The 21,174-nt window shown below is 33.7% G+C and overlaps 1 protein-coding gene across 1 annotated transcript; it reads left to right on the plus strand.

Annotated features, from left to right (window-relative positions):
* Window positions 1-234: 234 nt before the first annotated feature.
* Window positions 235-942, plus strand: LOC116136813 (uncharacterized mitochondrial protein AtMg00810-like). Its single transcript, XM_031422486.1, has one exon. It carries the CDS (start codon window positions 235-237, stop codon window positions 940-942), a length of 708 nt encoding a protein of 235 aa, XP_031278346.1.
* The last annotated feature ends 20,232 nt before the right edge of the window (window positions 943-21,174 follow it).

Genomic DNA, 21,174 nt, shown 5'->3' on the forward strand with positions numbered 1-21,174 from the left:
AACAATATGGAGTAGATTTCCTGGAGACATTTGCACCAGTTGCCCAGCATGATACCGTCAGATTGCTACTTGCTGTGGCAGCTCAATTTTCCTGGAAAATTCATCAATTGGATGTTAAATCTGCTTTCTTGAATGGCTGGTTGAATGAGGAGATTTATATTGAACAACTAGAAGGGTATCAGATGAAAAGTCTACCTGCTAAAGAAGGCCTTATATGGCCTAAAACAGGCACCAATGGCCTGGTATAGCAGGATTAATGACTACCTGCTTAGTTTAGACTTTGTGAGGAGTCCTAATAAGCACACTCTATACATTAGAGAAGTCGAAGATGATGTGATGATCATTTCTCTGTATGTGGATGATCTTTTAGTGATTGGAAGCAAGCATGATCAAGTGGAGGAATTCAAAAAATCCATGCATAGTGAGTTTGAGAGGACAGACTTAGGGGAAATGTCATACTTTCTTGGGATGGAGATTGATCAAGATGCAGATGGTATTTTTGTGAATCAAAGGAAGTATGCAAGTGAAGTCCTTAAGAAGTTTTGCATGGAGAATTGTAAACCAATGGACCTACCATCGGTTCCAAATATGAAGTTATCAAAGAGTGATGAGCCTGAGAAGGTTGATGAAGGATTGTATAAGAGCTTGATTAGTTACCTACTGTACTTGACAGCAACCAAACCAGACATAATGTATGCTACAAGTTTGCTGTCCAGATTTATGGGTCAACCAACCGAGACTCATTTCAAGACAGCAAAAAGGGTGCTGAGATATGTGAAGGGCAGCACTGACTTTGGGGTACGGTTAAGGAGATCAGAAGACTTTAAATTGGTTGGTTTTTCTGACAGTGACTGGGCTGGTTCAATAGATGACATGAGGAGCACTTCAGGGTATGCATTTTTCCTTAATTGTGGTGCAATTTGCTGGCTTTCCAAAAAGTAAGAAACCGTGGCTCAATCTATAGCAGAAGCAGAGTATATTTCAGTTGCTGCTGTTGTGAATCAAGCCATTTGGTTGAGAAAGATTCTTGAAGATTTGAAGCTGAAGTAGGTTAAGCCTACTGCCATCATGTGTGACAACCAATCTACTGTAGCAATGACCAAAAATCCAGTGCATCATGGACGTTCAAAGCACATAAAAATTAAGTTTCATGCTGTGAGAGAGGTTGAACAAAATGGTGAAGTGGAACTGATGCACAGTAGAGGTGAATTAAAAGTGGCTGACATTATGACTAAAGCTGTTTCCAAAGCCAAGTTTGAAGAATTTAGATTCAGACTTGGTGTTTCCAGCCAACTATCAAGGAGGAGTGTTAAAGTTTGATATTTAGCTAGAAATGTAGCAGTTTGTTAAGCCCTTTTTGAATCTGTTTTGGCACCAAAGTGTGTGTTGCAATCTGTCGTCTGATTATTTGTGAGGTAGCCTTATTTGATTTATTTTGTAATGGTTTAGGTGTGTACTACCAGGTTATATGGGATTTGTCCATAATGTTTGTTGTAGGTTGGTCTAAATGTATGGCTTTAGATTAATGTTGCATAAAATATCCCTACAAAGTGGTTGTTAACAGTGGGTATTTTGCTTTATTAGTTATGGTGTAAAACTCAGTTGGTAATGCAGAAAAACTTCTCTCCATTTTTCAGTTGTTCACTTTCTTTTCTTAGCATTCTCTAGCATTAGAAACAACAGTTTTTATTGAACAATTTCTGGTTCATTTTTTTTTTTTCATATCTGTTTGTTTTGTTTATTCTTTGTTTTAGATATTGGATGTTTTTGTTCAGTCGTGTCATGTGCTTTTTGTGTTCATTCTAATTCATGACATGTTTGTTTCATGTGATTGATTCAAATTATGCTTTGTTCATAAGATTGACAAAAAGGGAGATTGTAAACACTACAACAAAAATGGCGTACGGTAACACTGGACAGTAGCACTTTTCCATAAAATGTTACCATAGACTATCTATAGTAACACTTGATGTTAAAATATTACGATAACAATTTTTATATGTAACACTTTAACTTTTTGTAACACATTTTATATTAATAGTAACTTTTTAAAAAAAAAAAATGTTATTAATATATATCTACAATAGCATTTTTAAAGTGTTACAATAGACCTAATGCAATAGTAGCTTTTTTATAATGTAACCATATAATCAAAATACAATTACATTTTATAAGTGCTACCATAAACCCAAGTATTTACCAGGAAAAAAAATATTATTCCCACCAACATGAAATGAGGTTGATTTTGTCTCATTTTTATTGTTTAGGGGTCAAATTCATATTTATTTGGAGTTTACTTTGTTACTTTTCATTCATGTAGGGAATTTTAGAAATAGTATAAAAGGAAGGTGGAAGGTTATGCAAAGCCAAAAATATCCACCCATCTTCATCCATTTTCCGGCGATCGTCCAGCTTCCATCTTCGGTGACCATTTTACTTCTCCAACGGCCGACCATCATCACCCAAGAGCTTCCTGGATTCTGGTGACAATTAAGCTTCATCCACGACCATTCATCTTCCCAACGACTTTAATTTCTCAGTTTTCTGGTGACTTCTAGACATCCTAGGGGTCAGTCCATACTCCCTAAGGTCAAATCCACCTTCCCCAAGGTTTGTTGACTTGAAATCTCGCTTAGAAAAAGTCATTTCATCGTCGTGACTCTTCACCTTCTCGGTGAGATTTCACTTCGTTTCCCAAGTGTTGGAGTTGTCGACCACTTCAACAATGTGGGGCCACATATACACATTCGGGGGTCTCGCCACTCGGTCAATGGGCGGGGGTGTAGGGGGCAATTTGGGTGTATTGAAATAATATTGACTCTACTCACTACAAGAATTTAGGCTTTTCACAACAAAATAATTTGTCACTATAAATATTAAAATTGTGACCATTTCACTAATGTGAGGAATTATATTGGTCACCAGGTTGGTCACATTAAGTTCGTACTCTTAAGTGTATGATGACAAAAGAGTGTTTGGTCACCATAGCTTAATTATTTATTGTGACAATAATGATTTGTCATTGTAAACTAGTTTATTGTGATAAATTATTTGTAACAATAGAAGACAATTTTTATCACTATAAGTGATATTTTGTCACAGCTGATTTACATTTCAAGACCAACTGATAAGCTCTATGGTGAGAATATAATATACGATGACGAAATTGATTTTGTCAAAATTATGACAATAATGACTAAATTATTTTTCTTATAATTTTAATAGTGACTGAAATTTATTTGTCATTGACTTTATTGTGACAATATTTATTTTGTCACATGTTTGTTTATATGATAATATTATTTGTCAAAGATTGCATAGTGACGAAAATAATTTTGTAAAAAATTTAATAGCATGACAAATAATTTTTAATACAAATATTTTTACATGACAAATTTTTATTGTCAAAATAATATAGCCGTGACAAATATTTTTTGTCATCTCAATATACTTTGTTTCTCTATCTTTGCATAACCCTTCTTGCATATATTTTGGGTAAAAGGTAATTATATAAAGAATAAAAGAATGAGTCCCAAAAAGAGGACCCCTACAAAGTCTAAGTTCCTTGGACAAGCCCAAGCAACCAAGCCAAAGAAAACAAAAAAGGTGGCATGGATTTACATTCTAAAAAAAGCCACCAAGCAAGCCTCAAAGAGGACTCTACAAAATGACCGCAACACAAAAACAATGTCGAACTTTGGTATACAAAAGCCAATTGAACATGCTATACACAAAAGAACCATCCACCCACAGAACCCAAAAATTATGCACAATAACTACTAAAATCCTGCTTATATACGCAACCAAAACAAGAAGAAAAGGAGGGAGCAGCAACCTGCAATCTGTAAATAATTCCCCAACGAAAACAGCTCCAGAAAAGGTTCTGGTCAATGGTGAGAAAAGTCTTCTTCCAAACCTCTAAGGTTTCAACATGGAAATATCTACAGCCCAAACAGTAATACTCGCCTAGCACACACGAATAAGTAAGCAAGAATGCAGCAGCTCCCTTGGAAGAAGAGACTTGCCAGCATCCAAAACCTGAAGAGTTAAAAAAACAAAAACAAAAATAGGGAAAAATATCGTCAATACAATATGAACAATGTTTATAGCATTAAAAGAATTTGGAACAGCATAAAGTGGTAACATTCTTAAGAGAGAATGGAACTATAAGGTAATACAAAGTAGCTACTATTGGGTGTTAAAGGTGAGCCCATAGAGGTTGGAACTAGTCAATATTGAGTAAAATACCCAAGAAAAACCAATTTTATAACTATCTCCATTGACTTAAAGCTAGGAGTATTTGGCACATAAGGGTTAATCATTACTTCAAACCAGGGCAACATCTTACAAATTATTTGCATTGGGAAACTAAAGATGATAAACTAACAAAATGATTTCCTGAATAAGCAGTTTGGTTGAAGGAATAAAAGCTACTAATTCATCAACACCAGTAGTACTCCCACATCAAAAACATAAACCAAGATGCTCAGGAATTAATTATATCTGTAGAACTTGATCATAGTTGTATCCTTCAACAGAACACACTTATCTTCTTATTACTTAATTAAGGGATAATAGAATATATGAAGTGATAAAATGATGCATCCTCAAAGAAGTTACAATTCTAGATTATTCTAGATTTCAACATTCATCATCCAACCAAGTGCATATCATACAAAAGTCATGAGATGCACCAAATGCTTGTAGTTTGATCCTCACTGTAATAACTTCTTTCTACTAATTTACTTAGAAAATATACTATGATAAAAGTACACATATAGCAAATGAAAAATAGATGGGCCCAAAAATTTTCTTTACTAAACATATATTATTCTATACATAGCCAAAATAACATATATACAAGCTTTTACAATGGTGGACAGTAATGCCATTTCTCTCCGCTTGTCGACATCCTTCCAACCGCTGCTCACCTAATTCCTACAAAACATGGAAAAACAACGGGGTGAGCATAAAAATGCTCAGTAAGTAAATCCTTTATCTCTTCTATCCCCACAACTCCTTTGGTTCTTTCCTTACCTAATTCTCTTCTTCTTTCTGTCTTAGTTCTTTCTCTTTTTTGTCTTTGCTTCTAATTCTCACTGTTCTTTCTTTCTATTCTCTCTATTCTTTCTAACCATGATGGAATTCATGGTAATATGCATGAATGAAATGCATAGAAGTTCATTTTCTTTCTTCTTTTTATTTCTATTTCTATTTCTGTTTCTTTTCTTTTCTTTCTATTCTTTTCTTTATTTTCTTGTTTGCTTAAACTCTTTTTTTCTTTTCTTGTTTTTCTTTTCTTTTCTTTCTTTGCTTGCTCAAGCCTTATCATTCTTTCTTATTCTTATTCTTTCTTTCTTATTTTTTGCTGATCGGACTTTGTTGATGCATGGATTCGGAACCCTAGCCGTGTGAGTGAGTACAGTCCTCATCTACATGCACTCTTGCAGACCGTACAAATTCTTTCTTTCTTCTTAGCCACTCAATTAAGGTGGCGTGCATGTAGGAATTCTTCTTAGTACAACCTTCATCCACATACACTCTTACGGGTCATACAAATTCTTCTTCTTCTTATGCCACTCAATTAAGGTGGCGTGTATGTGAGAATTTCTTCTTCTTAGCACTCACGAGTTCCCCATCGCAACAACCTATTCTTTTCTCTTCTTTAACACTTTTTCTTTCTTTAATTCTTTAGTGCCTTTCTTTCTTTTTCTTTATTCTTATAAATTCTTTATTCTTTCTTTAGGTTCTCATGCATATGTAAGTATATGCATATGGATGGCTCATGCTTATGTTTCTTTCTTAAGTGCAATTATGCTATGTAGCACAAAAATAAGTTTCTCTACTTATGCACAACCTTCTCTTAGGCATTTCATCAAACATCATGCATGCACACTTTAATTCTATTTTTGATACATCTCTACTTCTTTATTTAACCATCCATTCATGGAGCAAAACTCATCCACAATAAATCTAAACATGGCCAATAAAAACACTTCAAATATTCTACTTAAATTCTTTCTAAATGTAACCAAACTTCACTTGGTTACCACAACTTCATTTCTACTTCTCATGGCTCAAATCTTCTCATCAAAAGCCATAAACTCATCAATAATATCATTCTCAACAATCAATCTCAAGCTCATAAACATAAGCATGCATATCAATCATTTGATTGCTTAAACCTTAACTTGGGTTGGATTTACTTATCTTATGCTTGAAGAATTGCACAAAAGTTCTCTATCCTTGTTGGATTTGTTCTTCCTCTTAAACCCTCTTGATGCTTAGTATAAAATCCTTGTAAAAATCCAACCAAAATCCCTCAATTTCCTTAGCAAAAAGGATGAAGTATTGAGAGAAATGAAGAGTAGTAGAAGTGTACGAGGTGTAGAGAATGGGAGGGTTTCTAAGGCTAAACCCTTTTTAGCTCATATAAATAAGCACTCTTTCCCATTTTGCCCTTGCTCTTCTTAGGGAATTCCATCTTTACCCTTTAATTCTTTACACATCCAACCCCACTCTAATGCATTCTCCTTGAAATTTTCTAGCATTTCGCTCTCCACTTTTCCTGCTAATTAGGAGTAGAATGGTCACTTCACCCCTAAGGCAAATTCTCTAGAAACTTCACTAGAAAAATTATCCAACTCGTTGCCCTGGCAAAAAATTCCAGAGCATACGTCGTCATGGCAACGCTTTTTCTTTGCCGCGGCTAAATTTGTATTTCCAAAATTCACCAAGACTTCATCAAATTCAGGGCATTCACACAACCATATCAACATACAAACTTAGCCAATCACCAATTTTCCACATTAAGGGCAAAATAAACATAAATCAAAGATGTACCTCAAAGTGGGCGTTACACTCACGCTAAACATCCAATAGATCATATCATACAATAATGGAAAGTAATGTTTGTCTCTTACCCATAAGTGACATATGGCTCCACCTTTTGCAGCTATTCTTATATGCCTTAACTAGCCATGGCAAAGACACCGCTAAAGATTTTCGTCAATCTTAGTTTGTACAAGATCTTCCTAGTTTTTGGGTGCATGTCATTTTGCCTGAATAAAATGATAATGAGATATCATAACCCAAAACAATACGAAGCAAAAAACTTTACGCAAATCACCAAAGAATGCAACATACCCTTGTATGCGTATGATAAAAAGTAGCTCAGATTTTGGCTCCACCATAGCTGATTTTTCCCTTTTCCCTTTCTGTTTCATTTAGATAAGACTAATTCCTTCATAGAGACACAAGTTAGTAATTGCTAATATCAGACCATGTTTACACTAAACTGTAAACATTAAGGATAATGGGCAAACACAAAAAATTAATGTTTATCACAGACAAATTTTCATCAAATAAATAATATTGAATGAAAGCTGAATCCAAGAATAATGGATTCAACAAGTAATATGATTTTGATTCCAGTAAATCATAATAAAAAGACCAACAAACATGCTGAAATTTTGTCTCTATATTTCCACAATTATATATTATTGCTCAATAAATTCCATTTTCCATTCATTTCTCCCATACAACCAACGCAATGCACCATATAATCAATTTTAATGCAATATGCCAACTCAGATGAAAAAATTTTAATTTGAAAACGCTAGAGATTCAGTATATAAGCCTTAAAAATCAAACCTTCAAATGAAATTCACTGTCACCGCCTCCGTGGTGACAATCCCTAGCTAGATGACTATTTTGTTCACAGTTGTAACAAGCCCCTTCGCTGCCGCCCCTTCATCTTCTGCCTCTCTACCCACCACCGTCGCCATAGCCTCCACCACCATCCAGTTCGCACCAGGCCTGGAATAGCATGATGTGATTCCGGCAACCAGTGCACCGTTAAACCATAACCGGAACAAACAAAAACCTCCAAACTACGCATTATATTAACCCAACACAAGCAACCAGTGCACCCCAAACAACCATCAAATTCACCTTGAAAATGAACAAATCCATGAAAACATTAAAAAAACAGTGAGAGAAGGAAAACAAGAATGAAGAGAAAGAAGAAAATAAATTAGAGAAGGTGGCCACCTACTAGAGTTCCTAGTGATTTCGATTGGAGGTTGTTAGATTTTGGGGCTGTTGGAGGGAAGTCGTTGGGGATGAGAGAATGTGAGCAGCAGGCATGAAAGAAAATTGGAGGTGGAGCTTTTGGGGCGGTGGGGTGGGGAAAATAGATAAAAAGGGGCTGGGCAATTTTTTCTATTTATTTGAAATTTGATTTTTTTTTAATTATTAAATTGATTATTGATTATTTTATATTTTTTTTTCTTTTGTTTAAAAAACTTATTTTTTTTCCTGTTTTTAATAGACTGATTTAAAAAAAAAAATGTTTATCTTTAATATACAAAATATATATTATTATTCATCATATCTAACACAATATATATTATTCGACCCTTCATAATTTTTATAGATTTAATGACCCAAACTTTTCAATTGAGCTTTTTTCAGGTTTTTATATATGTTTAATTAATCAATTACTTTTGCTTATAAAAAAAAAAAATGTCTATCGTTAATATATAAAATATATATTATTATTTGTCATAACTGTAAATATTGTAATTGATTTTTTGTTATAATTTCAAGCTAATACATATTCATCATTTACATGCATATATATTCTCGTTCACCCTATAAAATTAGAAGTTTAAATCAATCACGCAATCGAGTCCTTGCTGCAATAGATTAGAAATGGCATTAAATAGAGTATTAACTAAACCACATATCAAACACCCACCTCAAGGGTAGATTGAATTATATAATTTATCTCAATCTTCTAATTTCATATGATCATATACTGTATATACTTTAGTACGTGACAACAAAAAAGAATGAGAGTGTTCCAAAGAGGACGAGACAATCGTCTGTATGGTCTAAAGATTATATTATTCATTAATCAAATACTGGTTGTACGGTCTTTTTCTGATATTAATTAATTTAGTCAAGTTTTATTAGTCTAGAGTTATTATTAGAAGTTGGAGTAGTATTAGGATCAAGTATTGCTACATATGATTAGGAATATTACTCATTACAAAATTAGGATATTATGCCGTTAGAATCCTCTTAGGATTAGGAATTAGGATAACTTGTAAGTCTATATAAGAAGCCTAAACCATGGATTATCATTGTATTTTTATTGGATTAGGATATATTCTAATATACTAAAATGGGTTCTTTTTTCTTTTCCAAATTAAGAGTAAATGGTGTGCAAAGATCATTGGTGGAGCTGCTAAACATTAATGAAATAATTTTTTTTTTTTTTTTTTTTTAAAAAGAGCAAAGAAAAATGACTACTGCGGGATTCAAACCTATGCACTCTTCCATCAACTCTTCCCTTTAACCACTTAAGCAAACCTACTCATTTATTTTTATTTTTCCTTACTCTATATATATATTATCTATCAAAAAATACAAACTCATAGCCAAAGTGTAAGGGAAACAATTGCGTTTTAGAGTATGTTTGTCCCTTCTCCCTACTTCTTGGGTTTTATTTTTCTTCTTTCAGGATTTGGTTTTTCCAATTCAATTTTACAAAAAATAGAAGAGATCAAAGGTGGCTCACTTCACCCAATTGCACTAGGTTGATGCCCACAACCTTGACATGTGAGATCTATCGCTACCTTTCGATAGGGTCATACACGATGATAGTCTCTCCGTATAATCTGTGTCCTTAGGCAGATTTATCCTATGACTACGAACGGTTTAAACCTTTCTAAGGACATATACTATTTTCTTTGTGTGCAGTAAATAGATGCTACAATATATATGCTCATAAATAAGTGATGTCTTTTTATTCATTTATTTGAAATCAGTTTACAAAACTAAAACGTCACCTACTCTAACGGTTTTGTCATTCTGTCTGTCTCTCTCGGGACTAACAAATAGTCTCCTTAGAAAAATCTCTTAGATCTAGAATCCGCCTCCAAGGAGTAGAAAAAAGAAAGGAACATCTCCCTCGTTTCTTAGGGACAAAAATCCACACTCTATAACCTGAGTAAAACGCTTGAATAACATACCAGTGGATGTAGGCCTTGTTCATTTTCCAGCTAAACCACTTTAAAAATGCTCATCTCTCATATCACTTTTCAATAGATACACTATTATCTTACCCGTTGCCATGCGTGGATCGAGTGGCCTTTGCTAATTCCTTAGAATCACGCACCCATTTGCTCAGTTCCCCCAAGGGTCAATCGAGTATCCCTAATTGGTATGGGGCTACTTGTCGGCTTTCCAGTCGGTGTGAAATCCTGCATCAATAGTATGTTGATGATAGGATTATGATTGTTATAACATGTCATGCTTAGAGATGTTAAATTTTTCTTCAGTTTAAGGATGATTTTGAATGTTAATTTCATCTAGTTTGAAACTCTCATGATATGTTGTATGACTTGTTTGGCTGGTCTAAATTCTTAGAGAAGTTTTATGTATGAATTTTTCATGGACATTTTTACGATCTCAACAAACTTTGGAACTTATGTGATGGCTACTCGAGGCAAAATCCTAAAATTCACACTACGTATGAAATGATTTAGGCTATTTTTGGATCGATTGAGTCTTTCAAGCCGACCCTTTATCTTATTATCGCTAGTACTCCTCTGAGCCGTTATTAAACACATTTTTAGCCTTAATTTTCTTTCATAGCCTATTATGAGCTACCATGTATACAAGCCGAAAACACATTATCCTACCCTTTAATTTTGAAGAGGGCTTAGTAACACAAGCTTAGTGAAAACACTTAGAAAAGTGAGGGTGGAAAATCGTGACAATGATGACCACAACCCGAATATATTCAAAGAAATAGGTTGGGGTTGTGGAGAGTTTTTAATATCAAGGTGTGGGGTAGCAATTTTCAATTTCTTCAAGTTTTTTCCTTTCTTCCTAAGAAGGTAAAAAACAGAAGGAAATTGGTATAGCTACTTTGATGAAGGGTGAAAATGTGCAAGTGAAGTTTTTATTATCGTGGGAAGAAAAGCTCGATAAAGGTTAGGAAAAAGTTGGGTTCAAAGGGAAGTTATGATAGTGCTTAGATGGTTGTGTTTAAAATGAATAAGATTAAGCATCTTATTTTTGTCTAAATCATTCCCATTCTTTCATAACCCCATATCTTAGCCTAACATTACAAGCTTTATAAAGACCTATTGATGTGAGGTAGTGTGATAATTCTACATTAGTGAAGAGCAGTTTGAAAAGTAAGCCCATGGAGTTTGATTCTATGATTTACATTCATTTCGTATTCCATGACTCTATAGATCAATTCCTTGTTTGTGAATTCTGTGCATAAAACCATCCGGGTTTTTAGATTAATGGTTTGCGGTTTGATGGATGTTTGAGAGTCGATAACAAAAATGGAGTTGATGTTTTAAATTATCTTTAGGCTTAGGTGATATTTAATTATTCTACATGTTATGTGTTGTGTCCAATGACAAGAGCTTGAAAATACACATGTACTTAGTGGTTTATGGTGATTATTTGTGGGAAATTGGGTTTAAATTAAGTAATTTAACTTAATTATTTCATAAATGTCTTTTATGGGATCACGGGTATGTTTTGAGTGTTTTCAGGTTATAAGTTCTTAAAGATGATATTCAGATGAATAATTATGTCGATGATGGAATGTGTGATGACAAGAAACAAATGGTTCGTGATTCAAAGCTGAAACGAAGAAGGTATGGCGATTTGAAGTTTAGGTGAAAATCCTGGAAAACGCTCCAGTTTTGAACATGCTTCAGTTATTCAAAAATAACTTCAGCTTTAGTAATTGCATCGAGATGATTCTTAGACCATTGGAAAGCTGATTCAAATGGGTACAATTCATATCTTTACCACTTGGCCGGATTTGAACATTCTCGTGCCTAAATATCACCGTCTTTCAAGATTGCAAGTTCTGGGGCAGAATCAACTATGCCTAGGCACAACCGCAAATCTGGAGTTTTTTGCATTAAATTTATGACGTGTATTTCCTGTTTTAAGAGTTCTAAACTGATTATGATAGTGGGAATCATTACCCTAACACCCTAGCGGTATAAATATATGTCTTTAGCTGATTTTAAGGGAGAGTATGAGAGAATTAGAGAAGGCTAACGCAAGAGAAGATCAAAGTGACAAAATTTTTGGAGCTTTCGATTTGCAATATAGAGAAGTCTTTTTATTTCTATCTTAAACTCATGTTGATTATTTTAATACAGCTGATTGTTTCTTTCATGTTGATTATGAAATAAATTTATGTTCTAGGGCTAAGATGTAGCCCAATCTCTATGATTATGTGTTGATATACTTTTTGTTAATGTTTATTAAGCATTCTTTCTAAGTTTTATTATTGTTCTTAATGTTGTTAATTCTCTAGGGCCCAAGAATTGAATGAACTAATGGACTAGGTTGAGATCAAGAGATAATACTTAATTGGTCTAGGTAATAAAACCATAGGTTGAGCAAACGCTCTAGATATGTTACAGGAACTTGTGAGATTTTGGTAAACTCCATAGAGTGTAATGATCTTTTAATACGTAAATATGATTTAAAGATATCTCAAGTTAGTAATTAGGAGTTAATATGATTAGAGGTGGGCAAGGGACCGGTCCCTCATGGGCCTAGGACCGGTCCCAGGCCCATGAGAAAAACCAAGACCCGGACCAGGCCTTAGGCCTAGTCGGGACTGGTCCCATGGGCCCAGGACCAGTCCCATGGGGCTTGGATAATTTTATTTTCCCCCTTTAATTTTTTTTTATATTTTGGGGGCAAAACAAAATTTTATAAGGGGTTTTTAGTATTTTTTAGGGGTTGATTAGTAAGTTTCTAAAAATTTAATTAATTTTAAAAAATAATAAATTAATAGTTAATTTTAATTTTTAACATAAATGTAATATTCACATTTCACACATTCACGCTTCACAAATAAACAATTAAATAATTTTTTTATTAAATTATTCATCTTCAATTTCATCGTCAACACTAGTTACATTATTCAAATCTGTATTCCTAAAGAGTTCGAGTAGTTCGGGATCTTCAGGGTGCTGTTGTAGTCTTCTTTCTGCATGAGTCCAATCCCGTAAACACGTTATCACTTCAATCATCTCATCGGTTAAAGAACATCTTCTGTCTTCAACAATCCGACCACTCGTTGAAAATGTTGACTCGGATGCAATTGTAGAAACCGGCACAGATAAAATGTCACGTGCCATTTGGGATATAATGGGGAATTGACTTTCTTGTTGGTTCCACCATTGAAGAATATCCATGTCAAGTTGCTCCTTCATCGTCATAAAGGTCAAGTCCACCTGTAGGTAGCGAGTCATCTCATTTGGTCTATGTATGTACGAGCTGGAGCTAGAGCTGGAGCTTCCGCCACGTCCCACATACGCCCACTTGCTCGATCCTTGAGGGGGGGCTACATCAAGGTCCTGATCGCCTCTCCTAGACGTTCCACTTCCACTTCCACTTCTACTTCCATTGTATCTGTTCTCATATAAAGAAAAAAGCCTATCCAATTTGTGTTTAAAGTCAGTCAAATAAGACGTATAATCATGTCCTAAATAATGGCCTAACTCAGTAATTACACCGTTAACTACGGATAATTTAAACCTAGGATCTAGAAAAAGGCCTAATCCATATAAGAATGGAATATCTAACCAATATCTCTTATATTTTTCTTCCATACTTGAAACAATTTCACTAAAAATGTTATCATGTCTATATTGATAAAAAGTTTTAGCAATTTGAACTAAAATATCTAACACTAAATTAGTAGTTGGATAATAAATACCACTTAATGTATTAGTAGCATCATAAAAAATTTTAAGAAATGAATAAAAAAGTTCACAAACCGCCCAATCATCATAGTTGACAACTTCCTCTGGATAGTTCTTCCGGTTGACGAAATCTGTAATTTGTTTCGCGGTTGGCAAAGCTTTTTCCAACATCAAGTAGGTAGAGTTCCAACGGATAGGCATGTCTGTACATAACTTCAAAGGTCGAACCGGTGGGTCCTCTTGCTTACAATATTTGACGTACTCCTGCCATCTTTTATTGCTACCGCCGACGATAAATCCGATAGCTCTACGCACTCTCTCAATCCTTGAATGTATAGCATCTAAACCTGCTTTAACTATCAAATTGATGATGTGACAAGCACATCTCTGGTGATAAAATTTGCCTTCACCAAGCGGATCCAATTTCTTTTCAAATAAAGATATTGCCGCGGTGTTAGCAGCTGCATTATCAAGCGTTAGCGCTACAACTCTATCAGTTAATAAATATTCTTGTAAAACTTCAAGAATTGTAAAATAAATAGTTTCAGCACTATGTTTTTCATATAATGGTTTAAAACCTATCAATTTTTGTTGTAAACCCCAATTATGATCTAAGAAATGTACTGTAACAGTTAAAAAATCGGTTTTTGATCTACAAGCCCATATGTCTGATGTAAGTGCAATAGATATATTCCTAAAATTTTGAAATTCGTTTTTAAGTTTATTATTTATTTTGTTATAAAGTTTTAGTATATCTCTTCTACTTGTAGTTCTACTAACAGGGGTATATGCTGGACAAAATGCAGTTTTAACCATATTAACAAAAAAAGGATTTTCAGATAAACAAATGGGAGAGTCCGTAGCAACTATATATCTTGCTATTTCCTCTCGTGCAACATGTGTATTGTATTGCCATGTTGAGAGAGTTGAGGATTGTGGATTAAAATTAAGTTGAGTTTGAATTTGTCTACCTGATCCGCTTGAAGATGCATTTATTTGGGGATGCTTCTTCTCTACGTGTCGTCGCATCGTCGAAGTCCCCTTCTCAGCCCCAATAATGGTTCCACATAAATTACATATCCCACACGATTCTTCCCCCTCCCCATTTGTCTTTGGCCGTTTTGATTTGGTGAAGTATCGCCAGACATCGGACACGACCCTCTTTGACGGTCGGGGGGGTTGGGCTATGTCCGTGCCCGTTGACTCGCAGCTCACATGTGTTTGGCTACACCTCGTCCCGACCGAATGTGGTTGTGGAATTACAGCTGCTTCCTCTGGAGGAAATGGTGAAAATGGATTGAAGGCTTCAATTTCTTCGGTGGATGGAACGTAGAACTCATTTGGGGAAGACATTATAAATTTATGATAAAATAATAAATAATTAAAATGAAAAGAAATTAAATAATAATATGAAATTATGATGATATTGAAAACTAGAAAAAAATTTGAATAATATAAATAAATAATATGAATAAATTATAAATATAAATTGAATGAGAAATTGATTGGAGATTTGGAGTAGAGAGATTGAGAGAATGAAAGAATGAGAGATTGATTGGTGTGAAAAAAATTAAAGGTTTTAGGGTTATTTATAGTGTAGTTGTGGGGGGGAAAATGAAAAAAAAACTTATAATTATAAGTTTATAACCGTTGGCAGCCAACGGTTATAAAAAGTTAATTTTTTTTTTTTAATAAATTTTATAAAATTTCATTTTAGTCCTTTAATTTATACTTATTTCAGGGGGTTTAATGTAATTTTACAAAGGACTAAAATGATAAAATACAAAAAAAAAATGTGGGCCCAGGCCCAGGCCCAGGCCTTGGAGGAGGGCCTAGTGGAGGGCCCAGGCCCTCCTCCTTAGGCCTGGTCCCGTTTTGGGACCAGGCCTCCTAGGACAGGGTTTTGATGCTGGGCTTTTGGGCCCGGTCCCAAATGCCCAGCTCTAAATATGATAATTGTTTGAGAGAAAGTTATTGGAACTCTAAGAAGTTTGACCTGTAGAAAAGGCTTAATAAGGTTAGCCCAAATTATCAATACGTATAAATAGAGTTGGTGCAAAATCTATTCTCTAGGTTTAGTCATATTGAATTACAATCAAGGGTTTGTGTTTGAATTTATTCTCTTTTAAGTTTTTAATTTATTTTTATTGGTTATTTTAATTTAGTATTTTTCATCAAATTCTTGCTAATCAAATAGTAACAACATATTCAATTTTGGTAATTGGTGATAGCAATTCTCTAGGGTTCGATATCTGGTATTTAGTCATTATTACTTGCAAGAATTCGTACCCTTGCGAATATCAAAACATGCAATTTTTAAGACAAATATATGAATTGATCCAAGAACTAATGTTTTTGTTTATTTTTATTTTCGAGCCTAGGTTAGGTTCAGTTAAGATGTTTGTGGTTGTTATTACTGAAAACCCTCAAGAGACTATAACTTGTCCAACTAAGGAAGACTAAGGGTTTAAAAGGAATGTTGCATATGCTAAATGCAACCATGATAATCTACAGAAGTGATATAGGTTAGCTTAGGAGTAGATTTTATTTTGTTTTGGATTCTCAATTTCAAGGACATCTTTAGATCACTTAGATTGCTAGGGACTAGAAGTAAGCTAGTTGGGGGTTGTGATAAATGCTTGGAAATACACTTATACTTAGTGATTTATTGGTATCATTTGTGGGAAATTAGGTTTAATTTGTGTAATTTTGCTTAATTGTTTCATAAATGTGTTTTTTATAATCACATGTATATTTGGTGTATTTTCAGGTCATAAATATTTAAAAAAAAAAATAAGATTTGAATGAATAATAATGTTGGCAAGGAAATTTGTGACCACTAGGAACAAACGGTTTGAGAATCAAAGTTGAAAAGAGAAAGTTATAGAATTTTAAGTATCATTGGTTCTAGGGTTTTTTCAAGCTTAAGTGGTGTCGCGGCATGGAAAAAGTGGCGTTGAGATATGGTGTTCTCGGGTTTTGAAAGAAGATTTGAGTATAAATCACGGGTTCTAGAACATGCTTTAGTATTTTTAAAATAACATGAGTTGTAGACCTCGGATTTGGATGATTCTTAAAGTATTTGAAAGCTGACTTGAAGGGCTACAATTAATATTTTCATGACTTTGCCAAATTCGGGAGTTTTCATGCTCAATTTTGGAGATCATAAGGCATCGCGGCAGAGAAAAATTGGCACTGCGGCCTGTGTGGAAGCAGTCTGAATTTCATTAGGAGTCTCTTATTCTAATTCGCCTAGAATTGTATTTTCTTATTCTAATTCACATAGGATTTGTCTAACAATACCCTTAGAAGCCTGGCACTATAAATAGACTTGCTTAGCAATCTAAAAGATCATCGAATCAAATATCAAGGAATTAGAGATGTAAAGAATAGCTTGGAGAGGGATATTGGAGGAAGTCTAAAGCAACATCATAGAACAACCAGATTCACCTAAGATTCTCTACTCACTTTTATTAGTTGTTCTCATGAATACTATTATTGGTTTTTTGTTTTCTATTGAGAACTAATTTTCTTGTGATTGGGAGTGATTTCAAAGCCTTAGACATGTTTTACTATAATTAATAAAACCTCAAGTTTCTTTCTTCCTATTTCTCTTAATTATGTGTTAATTTTCTGTGATTAATGCCTTAGTGAGTTCTCTTGATTATTTAAGTGCACAATTGAATGATTGAGTTAATCTATCTATTTACCAATTTGGATTGTTAAGTACATAGCTTAATTAATCTGGATAACTAGTGGTAAATTGGTTGATGCTTGCTTGCAATGGGAGTAAACACTCAAGATAACTAAACCAAGCTTATGAGTTTAACCTTGATTTAATATGTTTCTCACTTTTTAATGCTTGTATTAAATTAAATCTAGAGAGCTTATTCTAGGTTGTTTAATAGATATGGAATTGGGTTAAAAGCTTGTTTAATCCAACGACAAAGTAAGGAGCATTCGAATTCGTCGAGCTTGTGATATTTTTTTGAGTTTATATAGTCAAGAGGATAGGAAGTTAAGGAAGTGGTTTTATTAATTTGCGTTGCATGTCTGGTGGTGGCGAATAGCCTTTCAATCTAGTTGTCTTATATTTATTCGATCTTATATTTAAATTACTTGTTTTTAATTATTATTTTTTATTTTCTGCATTATAAAGTGTAAACCAAAACCGCCTATTAACTATATAATTAGTTAGTTACAAAAATCTTCTACAGAAAAGACTCTTGTTTTGTAATACTTTCTCTCTCTAGCTAGTATACTCGTAAAATAACAGTAAAACTCACTAAATATATATAAGAAAATATACATGTAGATGAGTATAAAATAATGGGCCCATAACTAATTTTTCTTTATATACAAATCTTTACATAATGTAATAAAGTCACAAAACATCAACTCGACAGTGTTTCCAAACCCTTCCGCTTCTTAACGTTCCAAGCGACCACATCTCACCTATTACCTGCAAAAACATTGAAAACAATGGGATGAGCACTAATTGCTTAGTAAGTAAACCTGCTATGCTACTCTTCTCTCTCTGTTGCTTATATTCTGAATTTCTTTCCTTACATCACACTTCTCTATTCTTCTCTGTTCTCTCTCTATTCTTTCTTTGTTCTTTTTTTTGTTTTTTCTTAATTTCTAATTTCTCACTACTCATGGTAGTAGGCATGGTATCATGCATAGGTATAATGCAAATACACAAATGCATAAAATGTGCATTTTCTTTTCTGTTTTTTTGTTTTTTTATTTTCTTATTATGTTTTCTGTTTCTTTTCTTTGTATTTCTTTCTATGCTTCCTTTTCTTTTCTTTTCTAGTCTTTCTTTCTTTTCTTTTCTATTCTTTCTTTCTTTGCTTTCTATTCTTTCTTTTCTTTTCTTTCTTTCTTGCTGATCGGACTCGGTTGAGGCATGGATTTGGAACCTTGGCCGTGTGAGTGTATTCTCTAATTCTGGGTACAGTCTTCATCTACATGCACTTTTAACAGACTGTACAATTCTTTTTTCTGATTCTAAAGCCGCTCACTAAAGGCGGCGTGTATGCGGGGCTATGTCACTCACAGGTTCCCCATCGAAACAACATTCTCTTCTTTTATCTTTTTACACTTCTTTAAATAAAAATTCAGATTTGAAATTCTTTAATATTTCTCATTTCTTTTTATTTGTTCTTTAACTTTAATGTTCATTATTGCTCTTTAATGCTCTTATGAGTATGTATGCATGTAGATGGTCTCATGCTTATTATTCTTTCTAAATTCACATGTTTGGATGCAATAATGCACTATGGAATGTAAACATGTCATTCTTTACCATCTACAAACTCATCTCAAGATAACAAATAATCATACTCATACATGCACTTCTCTTTGATATTTCATCAAACAATTTGTATGCATACATCAACTCTAATTTGGCTACATTTCCACCTCTCTTCTAAGCCACCAAAATTTGGAATAAAACACACCAAGATTAACGTCAAATCTGTCCAGGATTCACACTTCATAAATTCTACACCAATTCTTCTATAATTCATCCAAACTCTCATCAAACATCAAGTACACAAACACTACTTCTCATAGATAAACTCTAACCATCATTCAACATCCATTCCATCAACAATTTTTCATATATAAGCACATATATGCATAAAAGAAATTCTCTACACAATATTACTCCAAGCATGACTAGGGTTGGATTTACTTACCTTAGATATGAGCAATCCAACACTTTAGTAGTCTTCCTTGATCCAACTCTCTTTTTCTTAAATCCTATGAACACAAATCATAAGAATTTAACACTTTAAAAATTAAATCTCATATCTTAGTGCAAAGATCTTACCTAAGGATGCTTGGAATTGAAATTCCACTAAAAATAAACCAAGATCTATGAATTTCCTTGAAAAAGGATTGAAGAAATTTGAGAGAGCTTGGGTGGAAGGTGGCGTGAATGGAGGAGAAGAAATTGCTAGGGTTTCATTCTTCAACTCTTGATATAACAAAATATTATTTATAGTTTCCCATTTTACCCTTGCACTTTCTATGAAATTTCATCTATGTCTCTTAGTCAATTACCATAATGCCCTCATTTTTATTAACTTCTCCATGTTATTCTACTTCTTTTCACTCCCCACTTTTTTCAACTAATTATGAGTGAAAAGACCATTTTACCCCTAATGAAATTTTACGAAATTTTCTTTACACTTGTTCAAGATAACTTTAACAAAATTCAACTAAGGGTATTAGGGTATAAATAAAACTACATACCTTGATGTGGGCGTTACATGTTTGCTCTGTGTTAACAAATGACATATTCATAGAAATTAAGGTTAAATTGACTGTTGCATTTGAACTCATAAAAAAACATAAAAGAAGAAGAGAAAATCAAAGGAGAGAAACCGAAAGAAACTGAGAAAGTTTGGGTTATATGCGAGGGTATTTTAAGAAAATTAACACATTCGGTGGTTAATTAAGTTTAGAGTTTGAAAAGGTGGTTAATTTTTTTTAACCCAGTCCATTGTTGGCTAATCTTATTGATATTTCCTAAAAATAAACTGTTAACATAAGTATCAACGCAACAAGTGACAAATTAAGTTCACAATTACTGTATTTGATTGAAATAGAACAAAGAATCTTACCCTATACATGTATACTTATCTCACTACACAAGTTATTTTAATAATAAAAAGTTGAATAACACTACAGTGCGGTTGAATTTACCATTTGATTTGAATCCTCCCCTAAACTTCAGCCCGGGTAAAGCAGCATTTGGCTTAGTTTCATGTAAAACGTGTGGCAAAGAAACCGCTATTTTAAAATAAATAAATAAAGACTGGTGTTGAAAGGTTATTCATGATAAGACAATCTATTCTAACCCACCCGACCCAGTCACTCTTCATTTGATGCTTAGGTTCCCAAATGAAAGTGCAGAGCTAACAAAGCGAAGCCCACCATTCATGTTGCATGCTTTAGGCTTTTACCCTAGTCCAACAAACTAGTACTCCCACCACTGTTCAATTAATACTGTGGAAGATGATGTTTAGCCACTAGGCCTAATGCCATCACCAATCACTTTGCACCTGGTAAGACCCCAAAAACTCCAACTGTACTGCAGTAGTGCAGTGCAATGCTTTTTAAGATAATATTATGTTTATATGTAATCCAAGCAGAAAGTCCAAACCAAGATGCTTAAGCATCCTCAACTTAATTAGCCACTTTTTAAGGAAATCTTTCTCAGTTTACAAATGAATACATATTTTGATAAAATTATAGAAATATATAGAGCTTAGGCAGGTAGCTAAACAAGGTGAACATCATCAAAATCATCCACACCATACAAGTTATAATATAATACAATTGCATGATATGAAAAATCCAAAATGTCACATAAATGAGAAGAGCAACCAAA

Source organism: Pistacia vera, unplaced genomic scaffold, assembly GCF_008641045.1.
Source record: "Pistacia vera cultivar Batoury unplaced genomic scaffold, PisVer_v2 Contig109, whole genome shotgun sequence".
Taxonomy (NCBI): domain Eukaryota; kingdom Viridiplantae; phylum Streptophyta; class Magnoliopsida; order Sapindales; family Anacardiaceae; genus Pistacia; species Pistacia vera.